The sequence below is a fragment of the Gymnoscopelus braueri genome (genome assembly GCF_963280865.1).
Source record: "Gymnoscopelus braueri genome assembly, chromosome: 12".
NCBI lineage: Eukaryota > Metazoa > Chordata > Actinopteri > Myctophiformes > Myctophidae > Gymnoscopelus > Gymnoscopelus braueri.
Window position 1 is genome coordinate 31607530 of NC_137614.1, and position 25201 is coordinate 31632730.

The window sequence follows — 25201 nt, forward strand, 5'->3', positions numbered from 1 at the left end:
CACAGGTGCAGCTAGATACTCAGACGCCTAAATATTTGTCAGAAACGATGTGGACAAGGTTGGGCTCAAAGAATTGTTTTCAGAACAGTCTTTATTTCAATTCGACACTTTAAAGTTTAAAGTTTAAACAAAGACAGGAAAGGCAGGAGAGAGAGTGGGACTAGCTGCGGGAAGGACTGTCTATAACCTTATTTATGTGATGATATACACTCAGGTGAACCAGGGTGCTTTTTGTTTGGCTGTTTTTTTATCATCCTGGTGTTTTGGGGGGAATCTATTTATTTATTTATTTAAAGATAAATCAATCAACATTTTAGTTTCCACATCAATGTAAATGGCAATCTGCCCATTAGATTTTGAGTGCAAGTGAATATTTGGGCCAAAGGGAGGCAGAGGAAACGCCATAGGGTGTCCGAAAGCAGTAGGGTTCTTCCTCTGGGGAGCATGAAGGTGCACCTTTCGAGATACATTGTTTGGGACCAAAGTGTGTGACCAATGGCTGAATTCCATCATCAACATGTTAAGATATTGGAAATGAACACAAAAGAGAATGAATAATCATCTTTGAAATACTGGCAACCATTTCTTTATTGAAAATGGAACATCTTGGCAATGACAATGACATAACAATGGCATCTTGCCAAATACACATACATATAGTTCTTAGCAACATATAATTGGAGTGGGTATCACCCCTTCATTATTATGTTCCCCTGATGCATAGTTCTGTTCAAGAGACTTCAGCCCAACTAATATGGACTATTAAGGGATATTTCACTTTCAAACATGTTGGGGTTATTTTAAGAGCTTTTGAGAGCACCCCAGAGAGTTTTTAAGTTGCTTGATTCAGTATTTAGATATTTGTTATTCATTTTATCAGACACACCCCCTTCTTATACAAACCCATTGTAACTTCAAACTCCATTTTAACCATGTTAGATTCATTGAAAACACCAAGGACGGTCTTTGGTTCTAGTGATTGATATTGGCCTTCTAATGTGTGAGGAGGCCGTGTTTTTTCAATTAATCTTTTGATGTATTTTTTATAATTGTTTTGGAGAATGAAAATGTTTCAATTAAATAAAATAATAAAATAAAATAAATGAAAAACGTTTGGGGTGCTCACAAAAGTTCGAGTAGATGTTGACCCCAAACATGTTTGAAAGTGAAATATCCCTTTAATTCAAAACGATACATGGCCCCTGACATGTCTTATGCTTTCAATACTGTATACCGTTACCGTATGCTAGTTCTTACATTACCTCCACCCGTATAACAGGTACTGATTAAATAGACATGATGTAGGTTTGTACATGGCAATTGCATGTATTTAAAAAGCTATGAAACCATTTATTTTGATCTATATTACAAAACATCAACAGGTGATGTCAAAAAGGAACACATGAATGAATTACATAACACAAAATGTAATGTTGGTTCACAGTTGTATACACTTATTGCAATGCTTTGGCTTTAGGCAGCCTCATTTTTCCAGTTTGTCAAATCCACCCTAGCAATCGCTAAGAGAAATGGCTATTTGTCAGTTTGGCATTAAAAGACAAAAAAAACAAAAAACGGATATAATGCTAAACGAAGCAAAGCATGTTTAATTTAGCTGCTTTCCGAAACAGATGTACTACTCCATTACAGCCAGTAAAACAAGATTATTGGCTTGCGTCAAGCAATATGATAGAATATAAATAAAACACGATTAAATGAGTGAGAAGGAAAATCCATCTCATTCATGCTTTGTTTTGGTGCTCAAGTGCCAATGATAAGAGACTGCTTAATTTTCACAAATGTTAATTACGTAAACCAAATACAACTCTCTGGGCAGCAGGAATATAAAATATAGTGAATTTGTGAATACTGTTGTTTAGAAAGCATTTATAGAAACAAATTCACCCAAGCAAATTAAGATCATCACCATCGAGCAAATTTGTTTTTAGATAGAGATTTGAAATGTGAACGATCCAATTTCTTTGCATCGGAACAATTGCCCACTCTGCTCCTTTGATTTTGCTGTATACCTCATAACCCTCATTCAACCTCCATTAATTTATTGGCAGTCATTTTAGTGGTTCTGGGCCTTCCATGGACAGCATGTCCCTTGACTCCTCAGGTATAATTACGGTACAAACTGTGAGTAATCTGTGTGAAGTGTGTCATCCTGGTCGGATGGACATCACTGGATTCCTCCTAGACTTCTGGCCTGCCTCCATGGAAGGGTAGCATGTCCTTTTGACCTGATTTGGAGGGGGAAACGCTCTTAGCAAAGCCCCTAGACATTGTGGATCTAGCCTTTCAACGTAAGTTGGATCTTGCTCCCCATTCCAAGGGGGGGGTATGTGGCGGGGCGTGGGGCCAAGGAGGGCCACAGCTGTGTGGTCTTTCTATTCAGCTTTGGGACCCCAACTGTCAATTGACACGGTTTAATGGCCGCCCATACTTCGTTTCTCCCCGCTCATCCAGTCAATCCCGATGAAGGTCAGGCTCATAGACATGAAGACGAAGCCCAGAGCACAGAAAACGGCAGCCTATAAATCCAGAGAAGAAGAGCTGTCAAACAAGATTATTAGACAGACAGATACAGAGATTTCTTTTAGATTATCTGTTCTGGACAATTGCTGGTCCAACCTAATTCACACTTTGCACAACACACCCTCGGGTCCTCTGCAATACACACACTCAAATTTGAAGTCGATTGGTTGGATGGTGCCCGTTATGCGCAAGACAGACACACAGACACAGACACAGACACACACACACACGCACACACACGCACACAGGCACACAGGCACACACGCACACACGCACACACACACACACACACACACACTCCATGCATATATAGAGTGTATACTCGATGTTCAGGCTGCTACGTGGCCTTCGGCCTGAAAATCTAGTACCAAGCACTACGTCACACAAAGCTTAGCCAATCAAATCCGGATGTGACGTCCACCCACCCTCCGTCCACACATAAGCCAATTATAATATAGATGTATTAGAATGGTGTTGTCTCATCTGATATGGTAACACGTGGTTATCACAGAGTGGCTCTGTAGGATCAAAGCCATCTAGAAGAGGGGTCTGTGTGTGAATTAGTCTGTCCGGGGCTAATCTCACAAACCGCTCAGTGGAATATTTCTAGCTGCCTGTAGACCAATGATGTATGTTTATTTTCTGAAATATTTCAAATTAAAATGTTATAGTGGAAGTCAATGGAGGTCAGATCGGGCTGAAACCATGTCCAAATATGGAATCAAAATGTCATTGTCATAGGTCTCATGAAGTCCACAAGGGGGCCACGCCGCTATTAGACTTGTGTCATTTTCTACTGATGACTTCACAGAGAGGGCAAAATATTGATCTTGAGTGAAACCCAGTGGGAACCACTGATATACAGTAGAGTATAGTATCAGGGACAGATTTATCTTACCTGGATCTTTGGTCTTGAGCTCATAGGCTCCTGTTCAACAGGAACAATGCGGATGTAGAAGAGACTTGGGAGGATGAAGATCAGACTAGGAGCAGTGGTGGCACCTGAACACACAGAGGAGTCAGATGTTAAAGGGCCATACTGCTATCATGCGACATGGGTCTATTCACAGCATCTATACCTCATCGCACATAAACAAAGACCATTTACCAGTTTGTTTACATTAACTCCGAAGTAATTATCAGTCTCAACCTCCCGATAGTAGGGTGACTGACTTATGACTAATATAGAGGAGCAGATGCAACATGATTTGTCCACAGTGGCTTGGAATCCATGCACCAATCAGGGGCCACTGGGTAAGATGGCAGGACTGAGAGATAGCCACGCCCCTGGCCAGTCCCCTCACATGACCCTGTACAAGCTTGATTGGTTAAAAAAAACGTTAACCTGTGTTTGATTGTCTTTCTATCTCATTGAGGAAGCCGCCTGATGACGTAAAGTTATTTCCGCTCCGACCGGATCAGAAACCCGAAAATCGTACTGATCCCAGGCTAGTGATTAATAAGTCATGGACGTGGGACCGGGGACTTTTTTCAGCTAAGCTATTGAGCTCAGTCCGCACTTAAAAATGCATTAAAATGAAATGATAATGTAACTAACTTTGGAGAAAAAACAACAAAGAAAAACGGAAATGAATGGAATCCAGTGGCTTCTCCCTCCTCATCAAACATCAAACAAACCCACAGTGGCTTTGGAAAATAGTCAACAATGTCAAGTACAGGGTTCAATTTGCAGCGCTTTGGGAAATGGTCGTCAACAATGTAAAGTACAGGGTTCAATTTGTAAAACAAACAGAGCGGTTGACATTTTCTTAACCACTTAAGCCAGATCTGCAAGGTCTGTATGTCTGTAAGGTACTGTAGATCTGCTATTTTCGAATTTTGAAAATAATTTGAAAATGTTAGAAAATCTGCACAAAATAGGGACGGTAGGATTAACATGGTTAATTCAATTTGATTAAAGTGCCAAATCACAGAAATAACAACAGTCTCAAGACACGTTACATATAGAGCAGTAGAGAACCGACATTTTCCTACCCTGAGTAAACAATTTTGCGACAGCGGCAACGAAATTGCTTTCATAACTTTTTTAACATACATTTTTTATTAAATTGTTAAATTGTTATATTATCAAACATAAATGTCAAACAAATCACACAGTCTTCATTTCCCAAAAGGAAATGCATGTACATTAATGAATTAAAAAGCAGAGGAATGGATCCCCCCACCCCCAGCAAATCCAAGCCTGGTCAATTATACCATGAGTTGTAGACACTGGGCTAAATATACCAAACCACAGGTATGGCTCTTTAACCCCCCAAAACAGCCCTTCCTCAACAAATGATATCCTTGCAACCATACAATATGACCAATCTGTCATGCGTTTTTAGCAGAAGGCCAAATAGTATTGTTTTGAGTCACATAATATGCTGCTATACCTATAAGACCTATATTATATAGGTCTTAAGTGGTTAGGCTAAAGTAAGTTGTATCTTATCATTTCCTTTTGCTGTGCAACCTTATAGCATGGGGTTTCTCACCAATGATGCCAAAGATGTCACGAATGTTGGGAACGAGGATGACAAGCACGTTGACAGCGAACAGCAGACACACGGCAATGGCAATGTGACGGACCCAGTGGAAGGGCTTCTCTGGGAACAGGAGTTGGAGGAGTGCACGTCGAATCTGGGATAAATGGACATACATGTAGCTTTAGGGACATGCTGATATCAATGCTGGTATGGGACATCAATACAATTATTTTGAGAGGATCGGGTCATTATAACAGCCAGGAATAAGGAAATTAATTATCAACCAAAGTTAAGTACACAGAGCTACAAAGTCTCAAATATATAGAATAGATAAGATTTTCTTTTTAAAGACATGCACATCTCAAAACCAAATTGGAAGGGTGCTGGATAAAAAATAGTGAAGTTGAAGAAAAGAAAATTCGCACACCAAAATAGGTCCTGTTTATATATATTTTTTTTAGGGGAGCTCTGGTGGTGCAGGGGTAAAGTTCCTGCCCACCACTGTGGAGACTAGGGGCTTGAATCCTCTGCAGTGCATCATGCATGGTCAGGTCAAACAAACACAACTGGCCAGGTTGGTAGGAGGGAAGCTGGGTGGGGTCAACAGAGGCCCTGAACTATGAGGAATAGGGCCGCATGTGCTACAGTACATCCTCCCGGGCAAAGCTCCTCACTGGCAGGTAAAAGAAAGTGGCAGGCAATTCCATTTGTATTGGAGGAGAAATGGTTTCAATACTATCCCCACAACCAATTGGTCTGAAGACCGACCAGTAGGGGTCAGCAGTGACAAGGCTATACCGGTGTGTGTGGAATCAGGGAATTGGCATAATGAATAATTTGAGAGAAAAAAAGGAGGACAAAGAAGAAATAAAGGGATTTTTAACTTGCTAAATTCCAGCAGATCCTTTGGGACATATTTGGTGATGTGTGGCTTGTTTTGTTTCAAAAACATAAAGATTCTTCAGGTTTTAAAAAAAAACTTCTCGGTGTCCCAAAATTAAAATACTCTACCATGCAGATTGGTCGAAATAACATTTAATTCACTAACACAAAGTTGTGGAGTGCTGCTTTAAGGTGAACCGTGCAGAGAAGATTCTTACAGGAAACAGGACAACAGGCACAGTCAGGGTGACCGCCACCAGTACAGCCAAACGCACACACAGAATCAGAGTGTCCAGGGGGTCCACTTTACTGTAGGTGTGCAGGAGCTCTGCTTCGGTGTATCCTGCACACACACGCACACGCACACGCACACGCCAAGGTCAGTGATGTTCACAGTCAAGCCACCAGAGGGAGTCCCACCGACTTGGTGCCTTGCAGGTTCAAAACATGTTTAGGAAAAAATACATTCAAATATTCTGCTGTTTGTTTTAGTGATTTTTTTTTTGAAGATCTATGTATTTTTTTTAATGATTTTTGTATCGATATTGTAGATGGTGTATTCTATGTATCCCCCTGACCCCCCCCCCCCCCCATGCATTCATGCACTCACCAGCACCACATACTACATTACATCATCCACACCTCATTCTAAGAACCGCAATGGAAACAAACTGTAAGCTTTTTTCCCTTTTGATTATGGTGGGTCAGATGTATTACATGTGACATATCGTTTCTTTCATGATCAATAAAGATATGGATCAATCAATCAAACAAACACACGCACACTATTATGCTGTAACATAATTTCATGTAACGTCAAATACTTTTATATTTTAAAGTTGATGTTTATTAATGGCATGCTGTTACCATAGAAGGTCAGGTAGCCAAAGATGCCAGTGAGGAGGTACATGATGAACATGGCGAGAATGGAGACGTTGCCAATTGCCTGCATCCTCCTCTTGGTCGGACTTTAGTTGAGGGGGAAAAAGTAAACAGTGTTATTTGGTGTTGATTTAACAGTGATATGTAGTGAACAATGCTAGATTCACAGTGAACAAAAGGACATTTAAACTGCAAATCAGTTCAAAAGAGATAGAACTATTCCATCTCCTTTGCCAACAGTATTACATTAGTCTGCCATTTACTTGCGCAGTTCAGTGTAGATGGGAAGCACTTCCGGGTGACACACAAATGCGAACGCCAAGATGGGGATGGTGTACGCCGTCTGCAACCAAGTAGAAGGGAACTAAATTTAGCCACTGGTGCACGTGCACGGGTTCAAGTAATGCTTTGAGGGAACACAGAACCCTCTTCAGTATGGTGAAGTGGTTTGCTCCTGTGTAACACGATGCATGAAGCTATGTCTTTAGCATATTAAATGACCGGAGGCCCTACTGTAAATAGCTCCTGACCATTTGTGGTGAGACACAGTGCACACTAGCCTGACGTGACCCTAAATGAACAATTCAGACTTTACATGATCATTTTGTGGCTGTGGTTCTTAAGTCGGGATGTCACCTCTTGGTTGATGGTGAACAATTTGGCCTCGCACATGTCATCCGGGACGGTGCTGTTAATGGAGAAGTTGGCAAAGTACTCAAGGGGACAAGTGATCTTGAACCTCTTGTAGATGACCTTTGGTGGGTAACAGAAGAATGGAGATAAAGTGGGAAACGTGTGGAGAGAGTGAAAAAAGAGACGTTAGAGCCATCAGGTCAAGTTACAAGAAGATGACAGGTGTGAGTTAACTCTGGTGAACTTTTTGCAGATACTGTATGTGGTTTCACTATATTGTTGCTCATGCCTTGTCATTAATTTAACCCAAAGAACAGGTGAGCAGAAACCATACGGACTCACCGAAGATAGGAAGAAGACCATGCACATGAGGGAGAAGCCACTGGTGTAGCCCAGGTACCCTGCAGATTGCAAATAGACAGTCCTCAGACCATAACTCACCTAAGAGATGTGTAGCCTACATATAAAAGGACTGAATAAGGACCAATGAATCATCACATTTTGATGTCATGATTATTCTGCAGCAAATGGTTTTATATTCATATATTTAAGGCAGGTACACATTGCAGGACCTTAAAGTGCTCGGGGGGTTATCTGATCGTTAAGCATTACACACTGCAGGAGTTTATTTCTTGAAATCGGCTGTCATAATATCGTTGTGGTCTTCACAACAGGATTGATCCCCGACAAGGGCTGACACACTGTAAGATAGTTCACTAGGATGCTATCTCCAGAGTCAGACCCAATACATACATTTGAGTTTATTCCAATTCATTTTAATCGACGTATCCCGTGATATGCCTCTCTCCCTCTCCCTCTCCCCCCTCTCTCGCTCTTTCTCTCTCTCTCTCTCTCTCTCGCACGTCAATTGCGCTGAAGCAGTCAGTGACAGGGTTGCCATGTCCACTTATTATAAGCGTCTTTATACCCCCATACAAGATTTGTGTGGATTTTGAAAATATTCCACAAGATTTTTCTTTGAAAATAGCTGCGAAGCGTTGTGAGCTTGTAGATCGGCTATTTTAAAATATCCAATGTATTTGTAAATAGGTTTAAAGTGCTCAAGTGGCCGTTTCTTGGGCTTGTTTTCATAGACATGGTTGCTTATTTCTCTCGCAACATCTGGCAACGCTGTGTCACACGCATGCTGCTGCACTCAAAGACAGACACACACACACACACACACACACACACACACACACATAGGTCGCTCTCTGTCTCTGTCTCTGTCTCTGTCTCTCTCTCTCTCTCTCTCTCTCTCTCTGTACAATTCCTTTAAAATAAACAGCCCACCAGGCTCGCTCACTCTCTCATTTTGTTTTATAATGTACAGGACTGGACGGTAATATTGCGGTAGGGACTGTTTGTTGTGGTCAGATCCAGCGACGCCCCCCCTAGCCACGGTGCCGGTGGCTGTAATGTGCTCTCATTGGCTGTAGCGTGCATCTCCTCGCAAGGTGGTCGCAGCCCCGTTCATAGTGTATGATATTGTCTGATGTCCTGTCCCAGACAGAGCTGAATATCTAACATGGTAGTTATCTGAAAACGGTCGGAAAGCCGTCGCAGAGCGGATAATCGCGGCCATATCGTCTCGCGGTGCCTTTCACACACAGCGAGCATTATCTCGCAGATCAAAGGCCGATCTGCGTCAGATCGGGAGGTTTTGTCGGCGAGCGCCAAAAAATGTCGGCGACAGCAATCTCGGACCCAATCTCCTGCAGTGTGTACGGGCCCTTATCCTGTCCAGTCCGTTTGCTGTACAACTGATTTGTAATATCTTGAGATGATCATTATGTACAGTGTAATAAATAGATGTTCTAATTTATAAACCGTTTTTGTCAATTAAGTTTTAATTTCAGTATAATTAAAACTTAGCATTTCAAAGTGCAGAACTGCAGGCATACTTTAAGCGCAACTTGAAGCTTAAAGTGCAACAAAGATCACTCACCCAGCTTTAGTTCAGGAGTGGGCGATTTCAAAGGGCCCTATTTAGATGATGTATGGCACAGGGTGCATGTGAATGCATTGGAGGTGTGTCCAGCTCAATTTTTTTTTGTTAAACAGCATGTTTTCTGGGAGCAAAGCAAGGCGCTTTTGGTAGGCTACCTACCAGCACGGCAAATTAGCTGGTGGCAACAGGCACTCGGCCGATGCATATTATGCATAATATGGCCCAGATTATTCACAATCTTTTCAACCACAATGCTGAGTCTCTCTGCAATGTCATCTACATTGTTTAACATTGTTGTTTTGAAATCGTTTTGAATTTGTTTTGATTGCAAGGAGTGTGCATGCATTGTGAACCTGCCTATGTAGGCATGCATAGGCTATAATTGGAATAATGCGCTCTCTAAATAGAATGGAAATATCTGTGTTGTCACTGCACTAGATTTAAGACCAGCTCATGGGCTGGCCTATTGCACAATCGCCTCTTGACTTTCCTCTCTGTACCTAGATAGCAATCTGCCAACAATGTGCCAGACCACCTCATTTTAAGACCAACACGGCACAAAGGTCACAAAGATGAGCCAATTTAGTGCCGGGTGTAAGATATGGCCCAAAGAGTGCAGAAAATGATCAATAATAAGACTAGTGGTGACTCAAAGTGGAACAGAGGACATTGACATACCCAGGTGTTTCATCAGCGCTAGGGGGAGGATGATGCACACGCTGACAATGACGATGAGGTAATTTCCATTCATGAACCATTCCCTATGCACAGGACACCAGACAATGAAACACACACACGCACACACACACGCACACGCACACACACACACACACACACACACACACACACACACACACACACACACACACACACACACACACACAGTTAGAATGTTAGAATGAATAATGCTAGTATTCTTCACATTATTGTGCTATTCTAAGGCTATAGTTAGTTTGCAATGTGAGCTTATAGAATATTTTAAAGTAAAAGTGAGGTCACAGTGTTGGACATACTGTACACAAGGTTTCTGCCTGAAAGCGGGTAAGCTGACTGTGTATGTCATGGAAGGATTGTGTTCATAAAAATCTCTACTATGTGTTGGATCATTTATTTTTAGATGAGGTGTTGTAATTTTGGAGCATAAAGCTGTCGTCCTGTAATAGCAGCATCGTTTGAGCAATGGAGGACAAAGAGCTACATAAAGAGTCTACAAATGCAACTGATTGTTGTAGCAGCATTGGTTGGCAGAAATTATGTTATTGCCAGTGGTGGGAAAAGTACAAAAATGTTGTTCTTGAGTAAAAGTATCAATACTGCAGTAGAAACACTCTGTTAAAAGTAAAGGTCCGGTAATCAAATTCGCGTCACGTTGTGAGCTATTTTCAAATAGCCAAAGTTTAAAGGACTGAAGTGGTTAATATATGTTTTGTAATAATAATCTAAATCTACAAAGTAACTAGTAACTAAAGTTTTCAAATATTTGTAGTGGAGTAAAAAGTACAATGTTTGCCTGTGAGATGTAGTGAAGTAGAAGTAAAAGTACTGAAAATAGGAAATACTCCAGTAAAGTAAACTTGAGTAAATGTACTTAGTTACTTTACGCCACTGGTTCACAGCATGATCAAGTATCTTCCAGGATAGGGAAGATTAATATTTAAACAACTATTATTGGTTTAATGATCATGGAGGGCAATGTTACAGGTCATAATCAATGGACAGTTAAGCCTTGAATGACAGCATCGCTTGCTGAAAATAACTGATCTACAAGCTATCAATGCGATGGATTGATCAGTTATTTTTAGCAAGCACAGTAGATATAAATTAAGCTTCAGGTAGTTCAGTCTGTTTTCATGCATCAATGTCCTCAGCCTATTTTTGATAATTCCTAGCTTGGAACACAATCCCTCCCCACTGGCGGGGACTGAAATGTTGCTCAGATGTTGCTCTTTCTTTGTAGTAAGAGAAGCTCTCGTATTCATGAGGAAACACGTGTAACATCTTTGTTCTGGCTGCTTCACATTCACAAAAACATTTCACATTATGTGGGCTTTTATCCCGTGAATATGGACATGCGTGCGCATGCAGTCTCTCTGTCTGTGTTGTAGGCCGTGTGTGTGGCCACCAGAAGCCAGCCACCAGTACTTACGTCGAACTTGATGTCTGGCCAAGAAAGGCTTGGATGACCAATGGTAACTCATATTTCACAATGAAGAGGTAACTGGACATAGCTGCGAAGGAGAGAAACATATCTCAGTTCAGGAAAAATAAAGTATAACAATCCAGTGAACTTTGTAACAGTGTTAATTTTGTGTCATTTCTTCACATACTATTACATTCAACAAGTGCATTCTCAAGGACAGAATATGGATGGTTAAATGAATATATCATTTTTGTTCATGGTACCATAATTATTAAGTCAGTTCATAACACAATTTTAGTTTGTCGTCTAAATTCTTACAATGCAATGACCACCATCCAAACATCTCCAGTGGCTTACTGCCAAGTTTACATTGAAAGAATATACTGTATCTCTGTCTATCTCTAGGATGGCTCAGTTGTAAATGCACATTAATTGAGGGAATATCCTAAAAGTTAGAGGCAGCCAAAGTGACTCAGCAACTCAGCACAAAGTGGGTCACGGTCAAACACTAGACTCCTGGACCTTTCTGATGCTTCTGGTCTCTGAACTGCTGAGTGGACCACTTCAAGCCAGCAGGCTCACACTGTAAAATCCAGAGTGTTAATTTAACTCAGACATTGTACAAATGCAACCATGGGTCCATTTGGTTACAGTTAAACTCTCTTGAGTTAAATTAACATTCAGGATTATACTGTACAGCCTTCCAGTGTGTGAGCATTTATGTTAAAGTCACAAAGGCTAAATGTAGGGTTCATGAACGATGGGCACCTTAATTAACCACTTGAACCCCAAAGCCCCCTATTCTGGGGGGAACATTCGGTAGAAATAGCCGATCTACAAGCTCAGACCGCAAGATATTCTGTGTTGAAGGGAACAAAAGCAGACAGTACAGTTCCAAGTCAGGTCCGTTTCACTAAGAACAGAGGGTTTAAGTGATCAACTAAAATTGCATCTTCGCTCTGTTTCACTCAAGCCCTCTTTCTTCTAACATTTCTACATATTTGTAGAGTAGAATAGTACATGGGCTGATATTTACATAAGTGTGTGTTGGTAAATGTATCTAATACCCAACAGCTCCAGTTGAGCAACACAGCGGTCAACAGCGACAAGACTGGTTAAACTGGATAGTTTCCAAGTATTAACAAGTGTAATTGTGAACAGTGTGAAGCACAGTGCAAATAAAGAGGCAGTATGGAGGACATTATTGGCTAAATTAGTGTAAACAACCAATTTTCAAACCGGCAGTAAATCATCATCTCATAGAGTTTAACGAAAACATATAATTTGTTCCTCCCTGAGTTCAACAGGGAAATGTATAGGTCTCAGTATGTCTTGCACACTAATTGCTAACTTGTACCAAAAGGAAATTACAGTCCATTCTTCTGAAACACTGGCTGTTGGCAGACATGTTTTGTTTAGCTCTTTGCCATTAGCCTGACTTGAACCTCCGACTTGAACCTCAGACACTCAGACACTCAGACACTCTTCTCACCAGTGCCATGTGACCACGTAGATTGAATGAGTGATCACAGACTTGTCTTGTCTGAAAGTGACTGAACTTTCACCTACATTTAAATCAAGCAAAACATTTCAATCTTTAGTCTCTTTCACTGCACTATATAGTACTAATATAACTGATAACTCATTATCAAATAACGCACGTTTGGTATCCCTATCTCTGAACCTAGCTCAAGAATCAGAATCAGAATTAACTTTATACAGAGCAGCAGGTATAAAATCACATTAAATAGCAGCAGGGATAAAACTCTTAAACTAAGAATCATCCTGAATCATCAGTGTGATGAGAATTAGCATTTCATATATTTTTTTACAGGGTGGCTCTATGGGAGGCAGAGCTCTCTAGAAGAGGATCTGTGTGTTTCTTTGTTTATCTGGGTCTAATCTGGCAAAACACTCAACCAATCAGAACCCAATTTCGTGTGCACGCTGCCAGTAGGCCAAGGATGTACCTCCAAGCATTTTGTGTGTGTGCTGTATGTATACATATTCTTTATGTATTTTGTATTTAAAGGTAGGGTAAGTGATATTTTTGGGTTAAAACAAAAAGTATTTTTTTAAAAGGTTAAAGCACTATATTCTGATAGTAATCATTGCTATAGAGTGTTTGTTCAGTAACAGGAGTCTCCCCGTCTCTCCAAACAGAAAATACATTTTCCGGTAGGTGTCAAACTCTCAGCCAATTAGGAGAAAGTACCCATTTTTAAGCTTCATTTTTATAGTGTTCCAGTTCCAATTTAGCCTTTTTCACTTGTTTAATCTATATCCTGATTGAGTTCTCTATCCTGATTGGATAAAATTGGAAATGAAACTGAAACTGAAACAAAAATGCATTTTCATGTTTTATAAAGAGCTGGAGAGACAAGGAGACTCCTTTTACTGAACAAACACTCTATAGCAATGAGTACTATCAGAATATAGAGCTATTTAACACTTATTTTAACCAAAGAAAATCACTTACCCTACCTTTTACTTTCAGTTTATAATAATGGACACGCATGTGAGTCAGATTGGGCCGAAACCTTACCCACATTTGCAATCATAGTAACAGATACTGTCATAGATCACTGACTAACGTCATTGGCCACATGAAGTCCGAGATCCACATAAACGCCACACCGTAATTAGATCCTGTCTTGTTTAAAACAGTTGTGCATCCACCTTCGTAACTATTGTACTGACTAGTAATAAAATAAGGCATTTCAAATGGCCTTGCAGGAGTGTAGCTGTAGTATGAGTGATCTTATATATCGTTGCTGTCGGGCAGAAACCATAGACTGTAAAAAAGAATGGACAAAGCTACGCCATTGGTTTCTACGGACCGTAAATGAAGCCGATTGTTCAGGAATTTCAAATCCGGCATCTTTCTATATCGCGCCATATCCTGCAGAATGCAACCAGACCAATACTGGTTGGGTAGCTTGTCAATCAAGAGCGGGGGCGGGGAATGAATGCTATAATGGTCATGTAGCTTGTCAATCAAATCATGATTGATGCATTTCTTTCCATAAATCAGTGCTATTGAACACCCTTTACGTCTGTGTGTTGATAAAAAAAAAATATGAACCAATGAAAAGCATTAAAAAGTGCTTCTGACAAAACCAGCTAACTCCATTGGATCCTCAAACGTTCTGCTAAACCAGCAGCAAAGTCCACCAAAGGGAGGTGGAGTTAGCTGGTTTTGCTGACTCCAGGCTCCACCCCCTTTTGACTTCCAACCTCATTGTGAGCTTGGAGGTCCATTCAAGCTGTTCGTATCAATGATGAACAAAACCTCCTAACTCCTCTTTTTGTTTTGTTTTTTCATTTCCTGAAAAATGAACAGTTTAGAGTTAGCTTGTTTCTGCCCGACGGCAGAGATAAGATAATTAAGAACAAGGAACCTACCACCGATGTTATGAAGAGTAATAACGACAGCAGCAACTATTTTTCCTGGGTGTCCAAAAGCACGAAGCCCCAACTGCTCATAGGCTCGGATACCTGTGCACAACAGTAAGAAAGCAGAACGTTAGCTCAATGGCACTGGACTTATGCATATCTACACGGTAAGATCTGGAGTTATAACCACTTAAAGAACCACTCCACCCATTTTCAATTTATCTTCATTTAACTGGTCGTCATTATAAGATGGCACGACTTCTGTCTACTCACTCTGTGTCTGAGGTCTGTGGACAGTTCAGAAACCTGCCTACCAATTACATCATCGGTAGCATGCTTTCCAGGAAGAGAAAGGCTGTAGTTTCTATTATCATCGATGATGATGATGATGATGATGATGATGATGATGATGATGCTTGGTATGCATGTTTCTGAACTGTCCATAGCCCACCAATGAGATGCAGGGTGAGTAGACTGAATTGGTGCCATCTTACAATGAGCATTAGTGGGGATCAAGCACATGAAGATAAATGGTAAATGGTGCATTTTTATAGCACCTTCATCCAAGGCGCTTTACAATGTGCATTTCATTCACCCATTGGTTGAAAATGGGTGACGTTCTCCTCTAAACCCTACCCTTATATACGGTGTATGTGTAAAAATAGCCAATCCAAAATCAAGCACGATACATATATCTTAAGTTTAAGAATTCTACTCTATAATGACATGCCCAAAATAGGGGACGCAAGGTTTAAAGTGGTTAAATTAACTCAATGTAAAATGAACTTTTGCCATATTTTAAATGAACACATTTTGCTGTGTATGTGTATGGTGAACAAAGGTGAACCTTTTCACCTTTGAGATTTTGCAAAAGCCTTACCCACAACTCCAGCACTGCGTAGGAGTAGGTGAATAGAGTAGCTTGACAGGAGGGCAATACATGTCAACAGAATCCTGTGGAACACAAAGCAACGCACACACTTTCACTGAAAATTATTTTTAAAATAGTTTTTGACACAACCCTCAATTAAGTCACTTTCATTTGCTATTCCTCATTCCTGAGGTTTCTTTTTATTCTTCTATGCCTGCAGCCAAAGATAAAACCTCGACTGGAGTTTAAATCAAATGGTGTGTTTGGCTCTCTATTGCATTCTATCATTCTATTATAATCTTTTTATGTGAATATTATTAATGTGGATTGCAGAAATCACAAAAGCAGGTTTGCTAATGTTCACATTGCAGGCATCATGACTGGTGTTGTAATTCATAAAACAAACCTGTACCACCGTGTTTATTAACAGCAACTGACATATTATATTTGACAAGCTTAACCTTCTAATGTGTTAAGTGAAACTGGTGGCTACACCATGCGCCAGCACGCCAGCAGTGGATTTAAACACACACAAGGCCTCTTTAGCGTCCAGACACTTTGCTCTGTATTTACAGCTTGAAATCCGTTTTTGGAAGAAACCCATGTGTCTAGGATTCCCACCATTGAGATTCCCACCACTAGACATCTCTCCCACCCGCTGCTGTGTACATGAACTGTAACTCCTAGACCCTGGTGTGTGCCAAAACAAATTTTGCTTCATGCAGTTTTGTTTTAAATCAGGGGGTTTTCAGCTGGTGGTCCGTGGACCACTGGTGGTCCGTGAAGGTATTGTATGTGGTCCCTGACCATGCATCCTTTCTTTCTCCCCCCCCCCCCCCCATATTATTTCATTGTATTTTATTTTGGAGAAGCTTAGACCACAACTGTTGGTATTTGTTTTATATGAGGACAGGGGAATTAGAGACATTATCATTATCAGTTGCCATTTGAGGAGGCTTGTGCTTCAATTCCAGAAAGAACTTCAAGCTTAACTACTACAGAAGTGGATCAGGTCATGGCCTCTGTCAAGAAGAGGCAAATGTATGAAACACATCCCCTTGTGAAGTTCTGGATGAGCTGTCAGGCAGAATGTACAGTAAAAGCAATCGAGTGTTTTTTTTAAAATTATCTTTTGAAACTATGTATCTCGGTGTGGTTTTCCCCCACACTGAGATACCTGAGGATTAAATAAAGGGCAAGGTTGGGGACAGAAAATTAGATGAGAGTTAGATTTTTTGTTAGGATGGTGGTTCCTGGTTCACAAATTCGATTTAATTCATAATTGTTTATTTGTATGGGTTTTTGTATGAAAATGTACTAAATGTATATTCCTGTTAGGAATAAAATACAATTCAGCTTGGCATGACTGCGATGTAGGCCCCTGATATACGAAATCATAACTAGGGGTTAAAAACAAACATGACCTGCAATATTTTGACCACAGATACCAAACAAACAAACCCTCCAAAAACGTCTGCGACCAAGTTGTGTGTAATTTTTAACTTGACGAATGTGAATGCACTCGTTTGTCAGTTGTCCTGTGCTGAGGTACAGAGCATGTTTATCTTGCAGTCTGTCTCCTATGTTTGCTCGTCTCTCTGTAAACGTAGGTGCACACGTGTTGAGCCAGACCGATATATCGGCTTGGCCGATATATAGGCTATTATTTGACTTTTTTGACAAACAGCACTACCGGCAATTATGCAGCCGATGTGTCCCGATTTTGAACCACTTTTAACCTGGCGTCCCTATTTTTGACATATCATTTCTGTTTTCAAAATCTTCTGATCTACAAGCTCACGATGAGTTGCAATGCGTTAGATCTGCAATTTTTTAAGATTTTTGAATAGGGCTTAAGTGGTTCTATAAAAATGTATTTGTGTTTTGTTTGCATATAAGTTTAATGTTCTGAAATGTAAGCTTTAATCAAATGAAAGTTTTTAAAATGTATTAGAAAACTTTTTTTGTTGTTGATACAAAACATCTGTCAAAATATCGGTAATCGGTGGTTTAGGACCAAAATCTGTCAGACTCTACACGTGTGTGTGTGTGTGCACAGTGGTACTCACAGGAAAAAGACGATGCCCGTGTTTGACATGGCGTATGACAACCCCAGGATTCCACTGCCCATGATGGCGTTGCTGAGGTTAAAGGCAGACATCCCGAAGGAGGTTTTACCTTCAAACTGACACAAACACAAAAAAAAACAGGAATGTCACCTTTTTAAAAAAGCCTCAGAAACATGTACAGTAGTGCGTGGCTGAGTAACACATTCACAAATCAAGGCAATATTTGCCTGATATTATTTTGTTGAAAGTCATATAATACTTAAAGGGCCATACCGGCAGTTTGGTATGTTTAGCCCAGTGACTATGGCTCATGGAATATTGACATTACTGCCGACTGTTTGATTTTTTTGAGGAGGCCACTGGATTTCATTCATTTCAGTACGGTATGAAAACCAACTGTTTCAAGCAGACTTGAAATAGACTTTGGAAAAATGTAACAAATACCAGAGCTAAAAATAAAGCCTTTAATAGAAAAATGCTCTATGTTTATACAGTATGCCAAAACTGTGAATAGATGATGTTTTGGTTGGTCTGTCAATGATGCACTTTGTCCTCATTGGCATACAGCCACTATATAGTCCCGAATTGTTTGTGTGTCAATTAAAGTCATTTTGGTTTCCCATGCTATACTTTAATATGGTGTGAAGTTGTGCGTCTTCACTTCGATGATAAGCAGGGCCTGAAACTTTGCGGCTGCTTGACGAAAACCCTGACATTTTCTGTCCAAACCCATGTAACCCATGGGATACACACACGTAGAGTAGCTTTTTTAACAGCCAAAGCCCAACCTCAGTGTAGCTAATGGTAAATGATTAACAGCATTATTACAGCAGCATTATTACCCAAACCTGAGGACATTAAGTAAAGCAAAATTAGCTTGTCCCAAGGCCATCATATACAGTTATCGCCTGTCAGATTTGTGCATAAGTAATAATAAGATAATAATGAATGTCAGGTTCATGCTCACATCTGTGAACTGTGCTTTTTTCGTTCCATCACTCTTGTGCGGTAAGAATGTTTCTTCTTCTGGTGCTACACTGTGAGAGGAATGGCAGAAGCAGTGCAGTTCAATGGTTATAATATCTGACTAAGCAAACTGAATGCAACGTAACATTAAAATATATAATATATAAAAATGTCTTAAGAAAGATGGCAACAGTCGTAACAGTATTTATCTGATAAGTTCTTCAAAGAAATATTTTTCTATAAAGCTGTTCTTTTCATCAAAATAAAATCTAATTATTATCAGATTATTATATATTAATTATTAGAGTGTGAGACAAGAAAAGCAGGTAAGACCAAATCAATCAATAAATAGAATATTCTGAATACACTCATAGCACTAAATTGTGGAATTAATTGTGCTTATTTGGATGTAAATGTCTTTACAACTTACCCTTCTTCCAAAGGGGCAAAGTCGTGGTGGTGGTTCCCATTGGAGAGCTTCTGCAGTTCCATACTTCAGCTTGACAGCTTGACAAAGACGTGTTATTGAGGTGATAAACAGGCGTGGGAAGTTACTGTGCTCCTCTCTTCACGGATTGAAGGAAATCTTAAAAGTTTCAAATTTTATGTAGGGAATCAAATCTGAAAAGAAGAAACACAAGGGATTAAGAGAAAGAGTCTGAGGTGAATGAAAATGGCATGTTGTGAGTGAAATGAATTTTAGGGTTGTTTATGTTGGGCTGTGTTGCTATGGGGTTACACACACACACACACACACACACACACACACACACACACACACACACACACACACACACACACACACACACACACACACACACACACACACACACACACACACATACACACAGACACAGACACAGACACAGACACAGACACAGACACGCACACGCGCGTGCGCGAGAGAGCGCACACACACACACACACACACACACACACACACACACACACACACACACACACACACACACACACACACACACACACACACACACACACACACACACACACACACACACACACACACACACACACACACACACACACAGGACTTGTCTATAGCATTTCTGTTAAGCATAACAGAAAGGCCAAGAAAAGGTGAGCTCCTACCTCCCTCTCACAACCAAATGAATGACCATTAAAACAAAGAATATTGTCATTTTAGAGCTCACCAGGCTAGAGGCAGAGAAGCAGAGACACGAAAGTAATATAAAATAACATCAAATTGTTTGTCTAAGCAAAAAGTTTGACATAAACATATTGTTCACTTACATACCCATTACCCATGCTGTGATACCCATTACCCATGCTGTGTTATTCACAAAATGTTTGACATAAACATATTGTTCACTTACATACCCATTACCCATGCTGTGTTATTCAACACGCAGTGGTTTAGCAACACCTAAATGGCCCACTATTTGTCAGTCACTAAGAATACTTACTTTTGAATTATCTTATGATCACTAATACTAATTAGTTACTTACAGTGATGAAAAACGGCATGGACTGAGGTTATATGTCCAATAATCTTAAACATTAGTGTGCATAAAGGAAGCATATATAGCCTACAGTATTTATCTTTTACACTGTAGGCCTACAACCACAACACTTTCAATCATTGAAAGCTGAACCCAGTGACACTCGCGCTCAGTGGTTTTAGAATGCCAGTGATGTGAGATGTTGGAATTATTTTTGTACTGGTGGGCCAGAATATTTTTCTCCAACCCCTGGGATCGGATACGTGGCTCTACAGCTCACAACTTGGAGCATAGCCAAGGCTCACCAGCTGCATGCAACTCCCAGCAGTTGTTGGCTCTCTCAGCCTTGTAGCGCACAGTGACAACAGTATAGGCTTGATAAGAGTTGGCTGGCACTACGGCTGACCTCTCAAGACAAACAGCATTGAACTGTCTCCTCAAACGTTTTGTACAGCTACCATTACATGGACGTCACTGGACAGCAAATTCGTCATTTGCTGCCCCACCTTTGGTCTGACTTTAAACTAAATGCTTATGTAAAGTTTTCTGTCACGCAATCATGCAGACAAGGATGTAAATATTATCACTGTTGCATGCATCTTATACAGAGAGTTTATACTATATGTCGGTTTAGGTTCTTCACAAACCACTTTGAAACATTTTCAATAGAAAACGACAGATCAGGATCACCAATAATTGTACTGCCTGACAAAGACCCAATATAATGACTTTGTTGCATGTCACCTAATTTCTCTCAACCTTCTCTCCTGCTTCTGTTCAATGAAGTGGAAATGTCTCCCAAAAAGAAAAGTGACAAATTAAACATACAAAGTCCATTGCATCAAGGAAAAGGCTCAATTTAATTTGGTTGTTTCATGTGACTCGGGTCATCAAAGATCACAACATATTATGGGTGTTCATATCCCTATCTGGCACCCTAATTATTGATGAGTTTCACTGAATATTCAATACTCAGTTTGTGGAATATAAAACAGATACATTTAGATATTTTGCAAGTACCTACTATAAACATTTCTGCAACTCAGTGATTTTGGCTTCCTTTTCTAAGAACTTCATGTAGATTTAACACCAAGTTGACAGATGCAATAGAACTTAGTTTGAAAAACGTTACCTTCCCAAACTTCACATTTAGCTGTCACATGCTTCTTGTGCTTGAGTCAATACTGCTGTCAATCACTTTAAGAGAGTCAAATTTGTGGATTTGCTTTTTTTCCCAGTGTGGAATTTAACAACTCTTTGGTTCCACTTTTGGATAAAAGACAAGCCTTTGGAAAGCTTCAAGTTATTTTAAACTTTTTGGGAAACGGCCAGGACCATTTGAGAAAATCATGCTGGAAAGCAATCGTGGGAAAATATAACAAAACAAAACATTCAATGTTTACTGTGAAATATCTACTGTGCAGTGCACACAAGTCAATCCTAACATACCCACTACACAGTACAATCCTCAGTGTTAATTTAACTCCGCAAGAGTAAAAACTGACCCTTACGTGTTTGCCGTGTAAAGGTTCAGGTTTACGGTATATTTCAGTTCAATTGTACTTTCAGAGGAGCGTAAACCTGTATAAACCTGATCATTAATGATTCACATTCTATGAAGACCTAATTCTGCACATTAAAACCTGCCTATGTGATGGAGGTACATCACGTCCTTTTGAGAAACTTACCGTTCCTGGAAAAACACTTGGCAAGTCTTTGGTAGATGTTTTTGTTCTCAGATCACCATCATCCAAGCACTACTCTATACTATCTCACAATTAATTAGATATTATCATTGGTCAATTACTGTATTATTGGCTGGTCATAGCACACGGAGCAGGAACGCTCTGGCAAAGAGAGACAAGTGAGTGAACATAAGCAAACGGGGAAGGGAGGGAGGGTCTGTGGGGGAAAGAGGGAGTTTTTCCATTTATGAGGCAATTTAACTATTTAAATTCCTATAATCTGTTGACACTTTCTCTGGGACATGACTGACTTTACAGACTCTCAACAGTTCCGACTGGTCTTTGCAGTCAATAATAGGTCTCTCATTTGCTTGCCCCACCTATTTGGGAACATTCCTTTCTCTCTCTCATATGGTTTTGTCTTTGCTAAATGGCTGTGTAAGTGTTTACTACCACTGAAACCTGTATTCCAAATACACAGAGGTCACATCACTAAGCATTTGCAACAGATTTGGCTGAAACCGTATTTCTCAAATGATTCTTGCCATTTGTTGTTACCTAATCGCAGAGACATACAGTATGGGTGGAGATTACCCATAAAACAACGCAATCCTAGAAATATTTTCTTGAAATTTTCCTTTGTTATTGACAACTTAGAGTATATTTGCCTTAATGAACCTCAACCATCTGTTACTCCAGTGAGCTTATTTACATATAGAAGTTGATCTGGTATGCTTGTGCGGTGGTGGTGGTGGTGTGTGTGTGTGTGTGTGTGTGTGTGTGTGTGTGTGTGTGTGTGTGTGTGTGTGTGTGTGTGTGTGTGTGTGTGTGTGTGTGTGGGGGTGTGTGTGTGTGTGTGTGTGTGTGTGTGTGCATGCGTGCGCATAGAGCACGCGTGCGTGCATGCATGTGGTGTGTGGTTGTAATGTTCACATTTATAACAGGGCCTCTGTTATCCATAGGTATCTGGGAACAAGCCTAAACTTGCAGTAAGAGCCTGCATGGGGAGTGAACCGCTGAATGTAACTTATTAGACAGTCACACATCAGGGCAACAGTGTACACGTCAAGCCACACTTCATGATATCCCTGCACTGTGCTGAGTGCTCTTCCAGACACTGTGGGCTGCAACCCAATATGGCCAGCTAGGAAATCCGCCACCAGTGCAGAAGGAAGCCCTGGTGTAAAATCCATTGTTTGAATGGCAAGTTAAACGCGCTGCTATTCTCCGGCCCACAACAACTCAAAGTGGAAAGTACCACTCCATTAGTCGCAGTCTAAGTTGCATTCAAAACAGATTGCCATCTAACAACCTGAAATGACCACTTCAACTCTTCTCAAATATGTCTGAAGTAATAAAAGGTGCCTAGTCTACTAATTTATAAAATTATTAATCTGTACTGACACCAGTTGAATTCATATATACAAGTGAGCTGAATTCCTCTACCCAGTGGCTGAGTAGAGGAAGAAGGAACACTTACACTATAGTGTGTTTCTGGAAGGAAAAACAGGGAAAAAGAGGCCCTTTTCTGGAAAACCCCCCTGACCCATTTTACAAGCATAGGACATATAGAGTTACAACTTATGTAATGCTGTCACTTCAACGTAATGAAATTGATTGAGTGATTTTCAGTGTTATCATGTGGAAGATTACTGTGGCATCTGTGCAGACCTACAACAAGAACTTGAGATAAGCATGCCATTTTCAACCGTCATTTTTTGCTTTCTTTGAGTTTTTGTTCCATAGTTTTCTTAGTGACACATTGCATTTGTTTAGGGAAGCTTTCAAATGAGAAATCACAGAAGATTTATTTCTAGGGAATACGTTACAACATATAACCCAGTTTACATTATGTAGAACTTTGAAATATTGTATCTACTTTAAATGGTCTCTCCTTGACCATATAAATAATGATGGGAGTTATCATTATCACATGACCACCTAACCATTAAACAACAACTCAAATTAGTCTTCCAAATTCCCCAAAACAAGGCAGAAAAAGATTGCAACTAAATCTACAGTGAATAAAACAAGATTCCACGAGGAACAGATGTGTTATACAGCTCTGAAACTAGAACAGACCACTAACCAAATTCAATTTCTAAGAAGAAGGTTGGATTTTCTGAGCGGGTATTGACTGATAGAGCTCAGATGGTGCCAAAAACAGAACTAGTCTCTGTATTTTTCCCCTCCTGACATGACGTCCTCCTGTTGGAAAACCACGTGGCAGCGCAATATTGTATCTCCAGCCACAACGAAGCAATGGATTCACCTACCTTCAACGGCAGGCACTCTTGTCCTCCAAAAACAAAGGCCTTGCAAATCCTATAATAATGTTGAGGTGTTGCTTTAGGTCCAGAACTAGAGGGGAGCACATGTGGGGAGAAGGCACTGAAGAGGGAGGGCTGCTCCAAATGATGGTCTCAAGTTTCTCATGATGTCACATGTAGAGTCACTCCTCACTCTGTCAAAACAGAATAAGAAAAAAGCAAAGAAAGTAGGACCCTTAGTGGCTTTCTCACAATGTTCTGCTGATGGATTGCGACGCTGGGGACTTACTGGGACCTTATTGGCCTTTTTAGGCGCATTGGGCCTGTTGAATTGTTTCCATGTTCAGTCTTTCTTCTCTAGCACCCCCCGCCCCCACCGCCCCCAACACACACGCACGCACGCACGCACACACGCACGCACGCACGCACACACACACACACACACACACACACACACACACGCACGCACACACGCACGCACACACACACACACACACACACACACACACGTACAGTCGCAGTAGCAGTGGAAATGAATTATGGTGAGGTGATCAACCTTAGGTTACATAACAGTCTGGTGTGCTGGTATGACTTGCAACAGGCCCCCACGTGAAGCACGTATGGCAGCACGTGTGGTAAATACATGAACCTGATCCCCAGCAGTCAAACCACTGCAGCTGATTTAGCAGTTGAAGCAACAGATGGCACATATTTTACTATGGTGAACATACAGGAACCATAAGTAGTATCTGTAGTGGGACTAGGTAAAAAAAGGAGCAAAGTACAGTATATACTGTAGCACTTGCACATGCACATATATGCACGCATGCACGGACACGCACGCACGGACGGACACACACACACACACACACGCGCGCGCACGGAGAGACACACACACACACACACACACACACACACACACACACACACGCACACACATACAGT

The 25201-nt window shown here is 40.6% G+C and overlaps 1 protein-coding gene across 3 annotated transcripts; it reads right to left on the reverse strand.

The window, feature by feature from the left end:
- Positions 1 to 563: 563 nt before the first annotated feature.
- slc38a5b (solute carrier family 38 member 5b) lies at positions 564 to 24641 on the reverse strand. 3 transcript variants are annotated; one of them, XM_080445396.1, is made up of 17 exons: positions 24546 to 24641; positions 24263 to 24450; positions 19251 to 19441; positions 18822 to 18891; positions 17855 to 17970; positions 15795 to 15868; positions 14924 to 15016; positions 11525 to 11606; positions 10057 to 10139; positions 7770 to 7828; positions 7431 to 7547; positions 7058 to 7137; positions 6780 to 6880; positions 6131 to 6255; positions 5040 to 5184; positions 3440 to 3543; positions 564 to 2537 (listed from the first exon to the last, which is right to left on the reverse strand). In XM_080445396.1, the coding sequence occupies exons 3-17, from the start codon at positions 19310 to 19312 to the stop codon at positions 2433 to 2435; spliced, it is 1416 nt and encodes a 471-aa protein (XP_080301522.1). In that variant the 5' UTR covers positions 19313 to 19441; positions 24263 to 24450; positions 24546 to 24641; the 3' UTR covers positions 564 to 2432. The 3 variants fall into 3 exon arrangements, with proteins under 3 accessions (XP_080301522.1, XP_080301523.1, XP_080301521.1); XM_080445397.1 differs by having other exon boundaries at positions 24263 to 24570; XM_080445395.1 differs by lacking the exons at positions 24263 to 24450; positions 24546 to 24641 and adding an exon at positions 21990 to 22134.
- Between the last annotated feature and the right edge of the window lie 560 nt (positions 24642 to 25201).

Bases quoted from the DNA above. Each gene is read 5' to 3' on its own strand.
- slc38a5b (XM_080445396.1), bottom strand. From the start codon at position 19,312: ATGGAACTGCAGAAGCTCTCCAATGGGAACCACCACCACGACTTTGCC. The intron at 6,256-6,779 runs GTAACAGCATGC...GTGTGTGTGCAG, and splicing joins TGGCTACCTGACCTTCTATG to GATACACCGAAGCAGAGCTC. The intron at 2,538-3,439 runs GTAAGATAAATC...CTGGATTTATAG, and splicing joins GCTCAAGACCAAAGATCCAG to GCTGCCGTTTTCTGTGCTCT.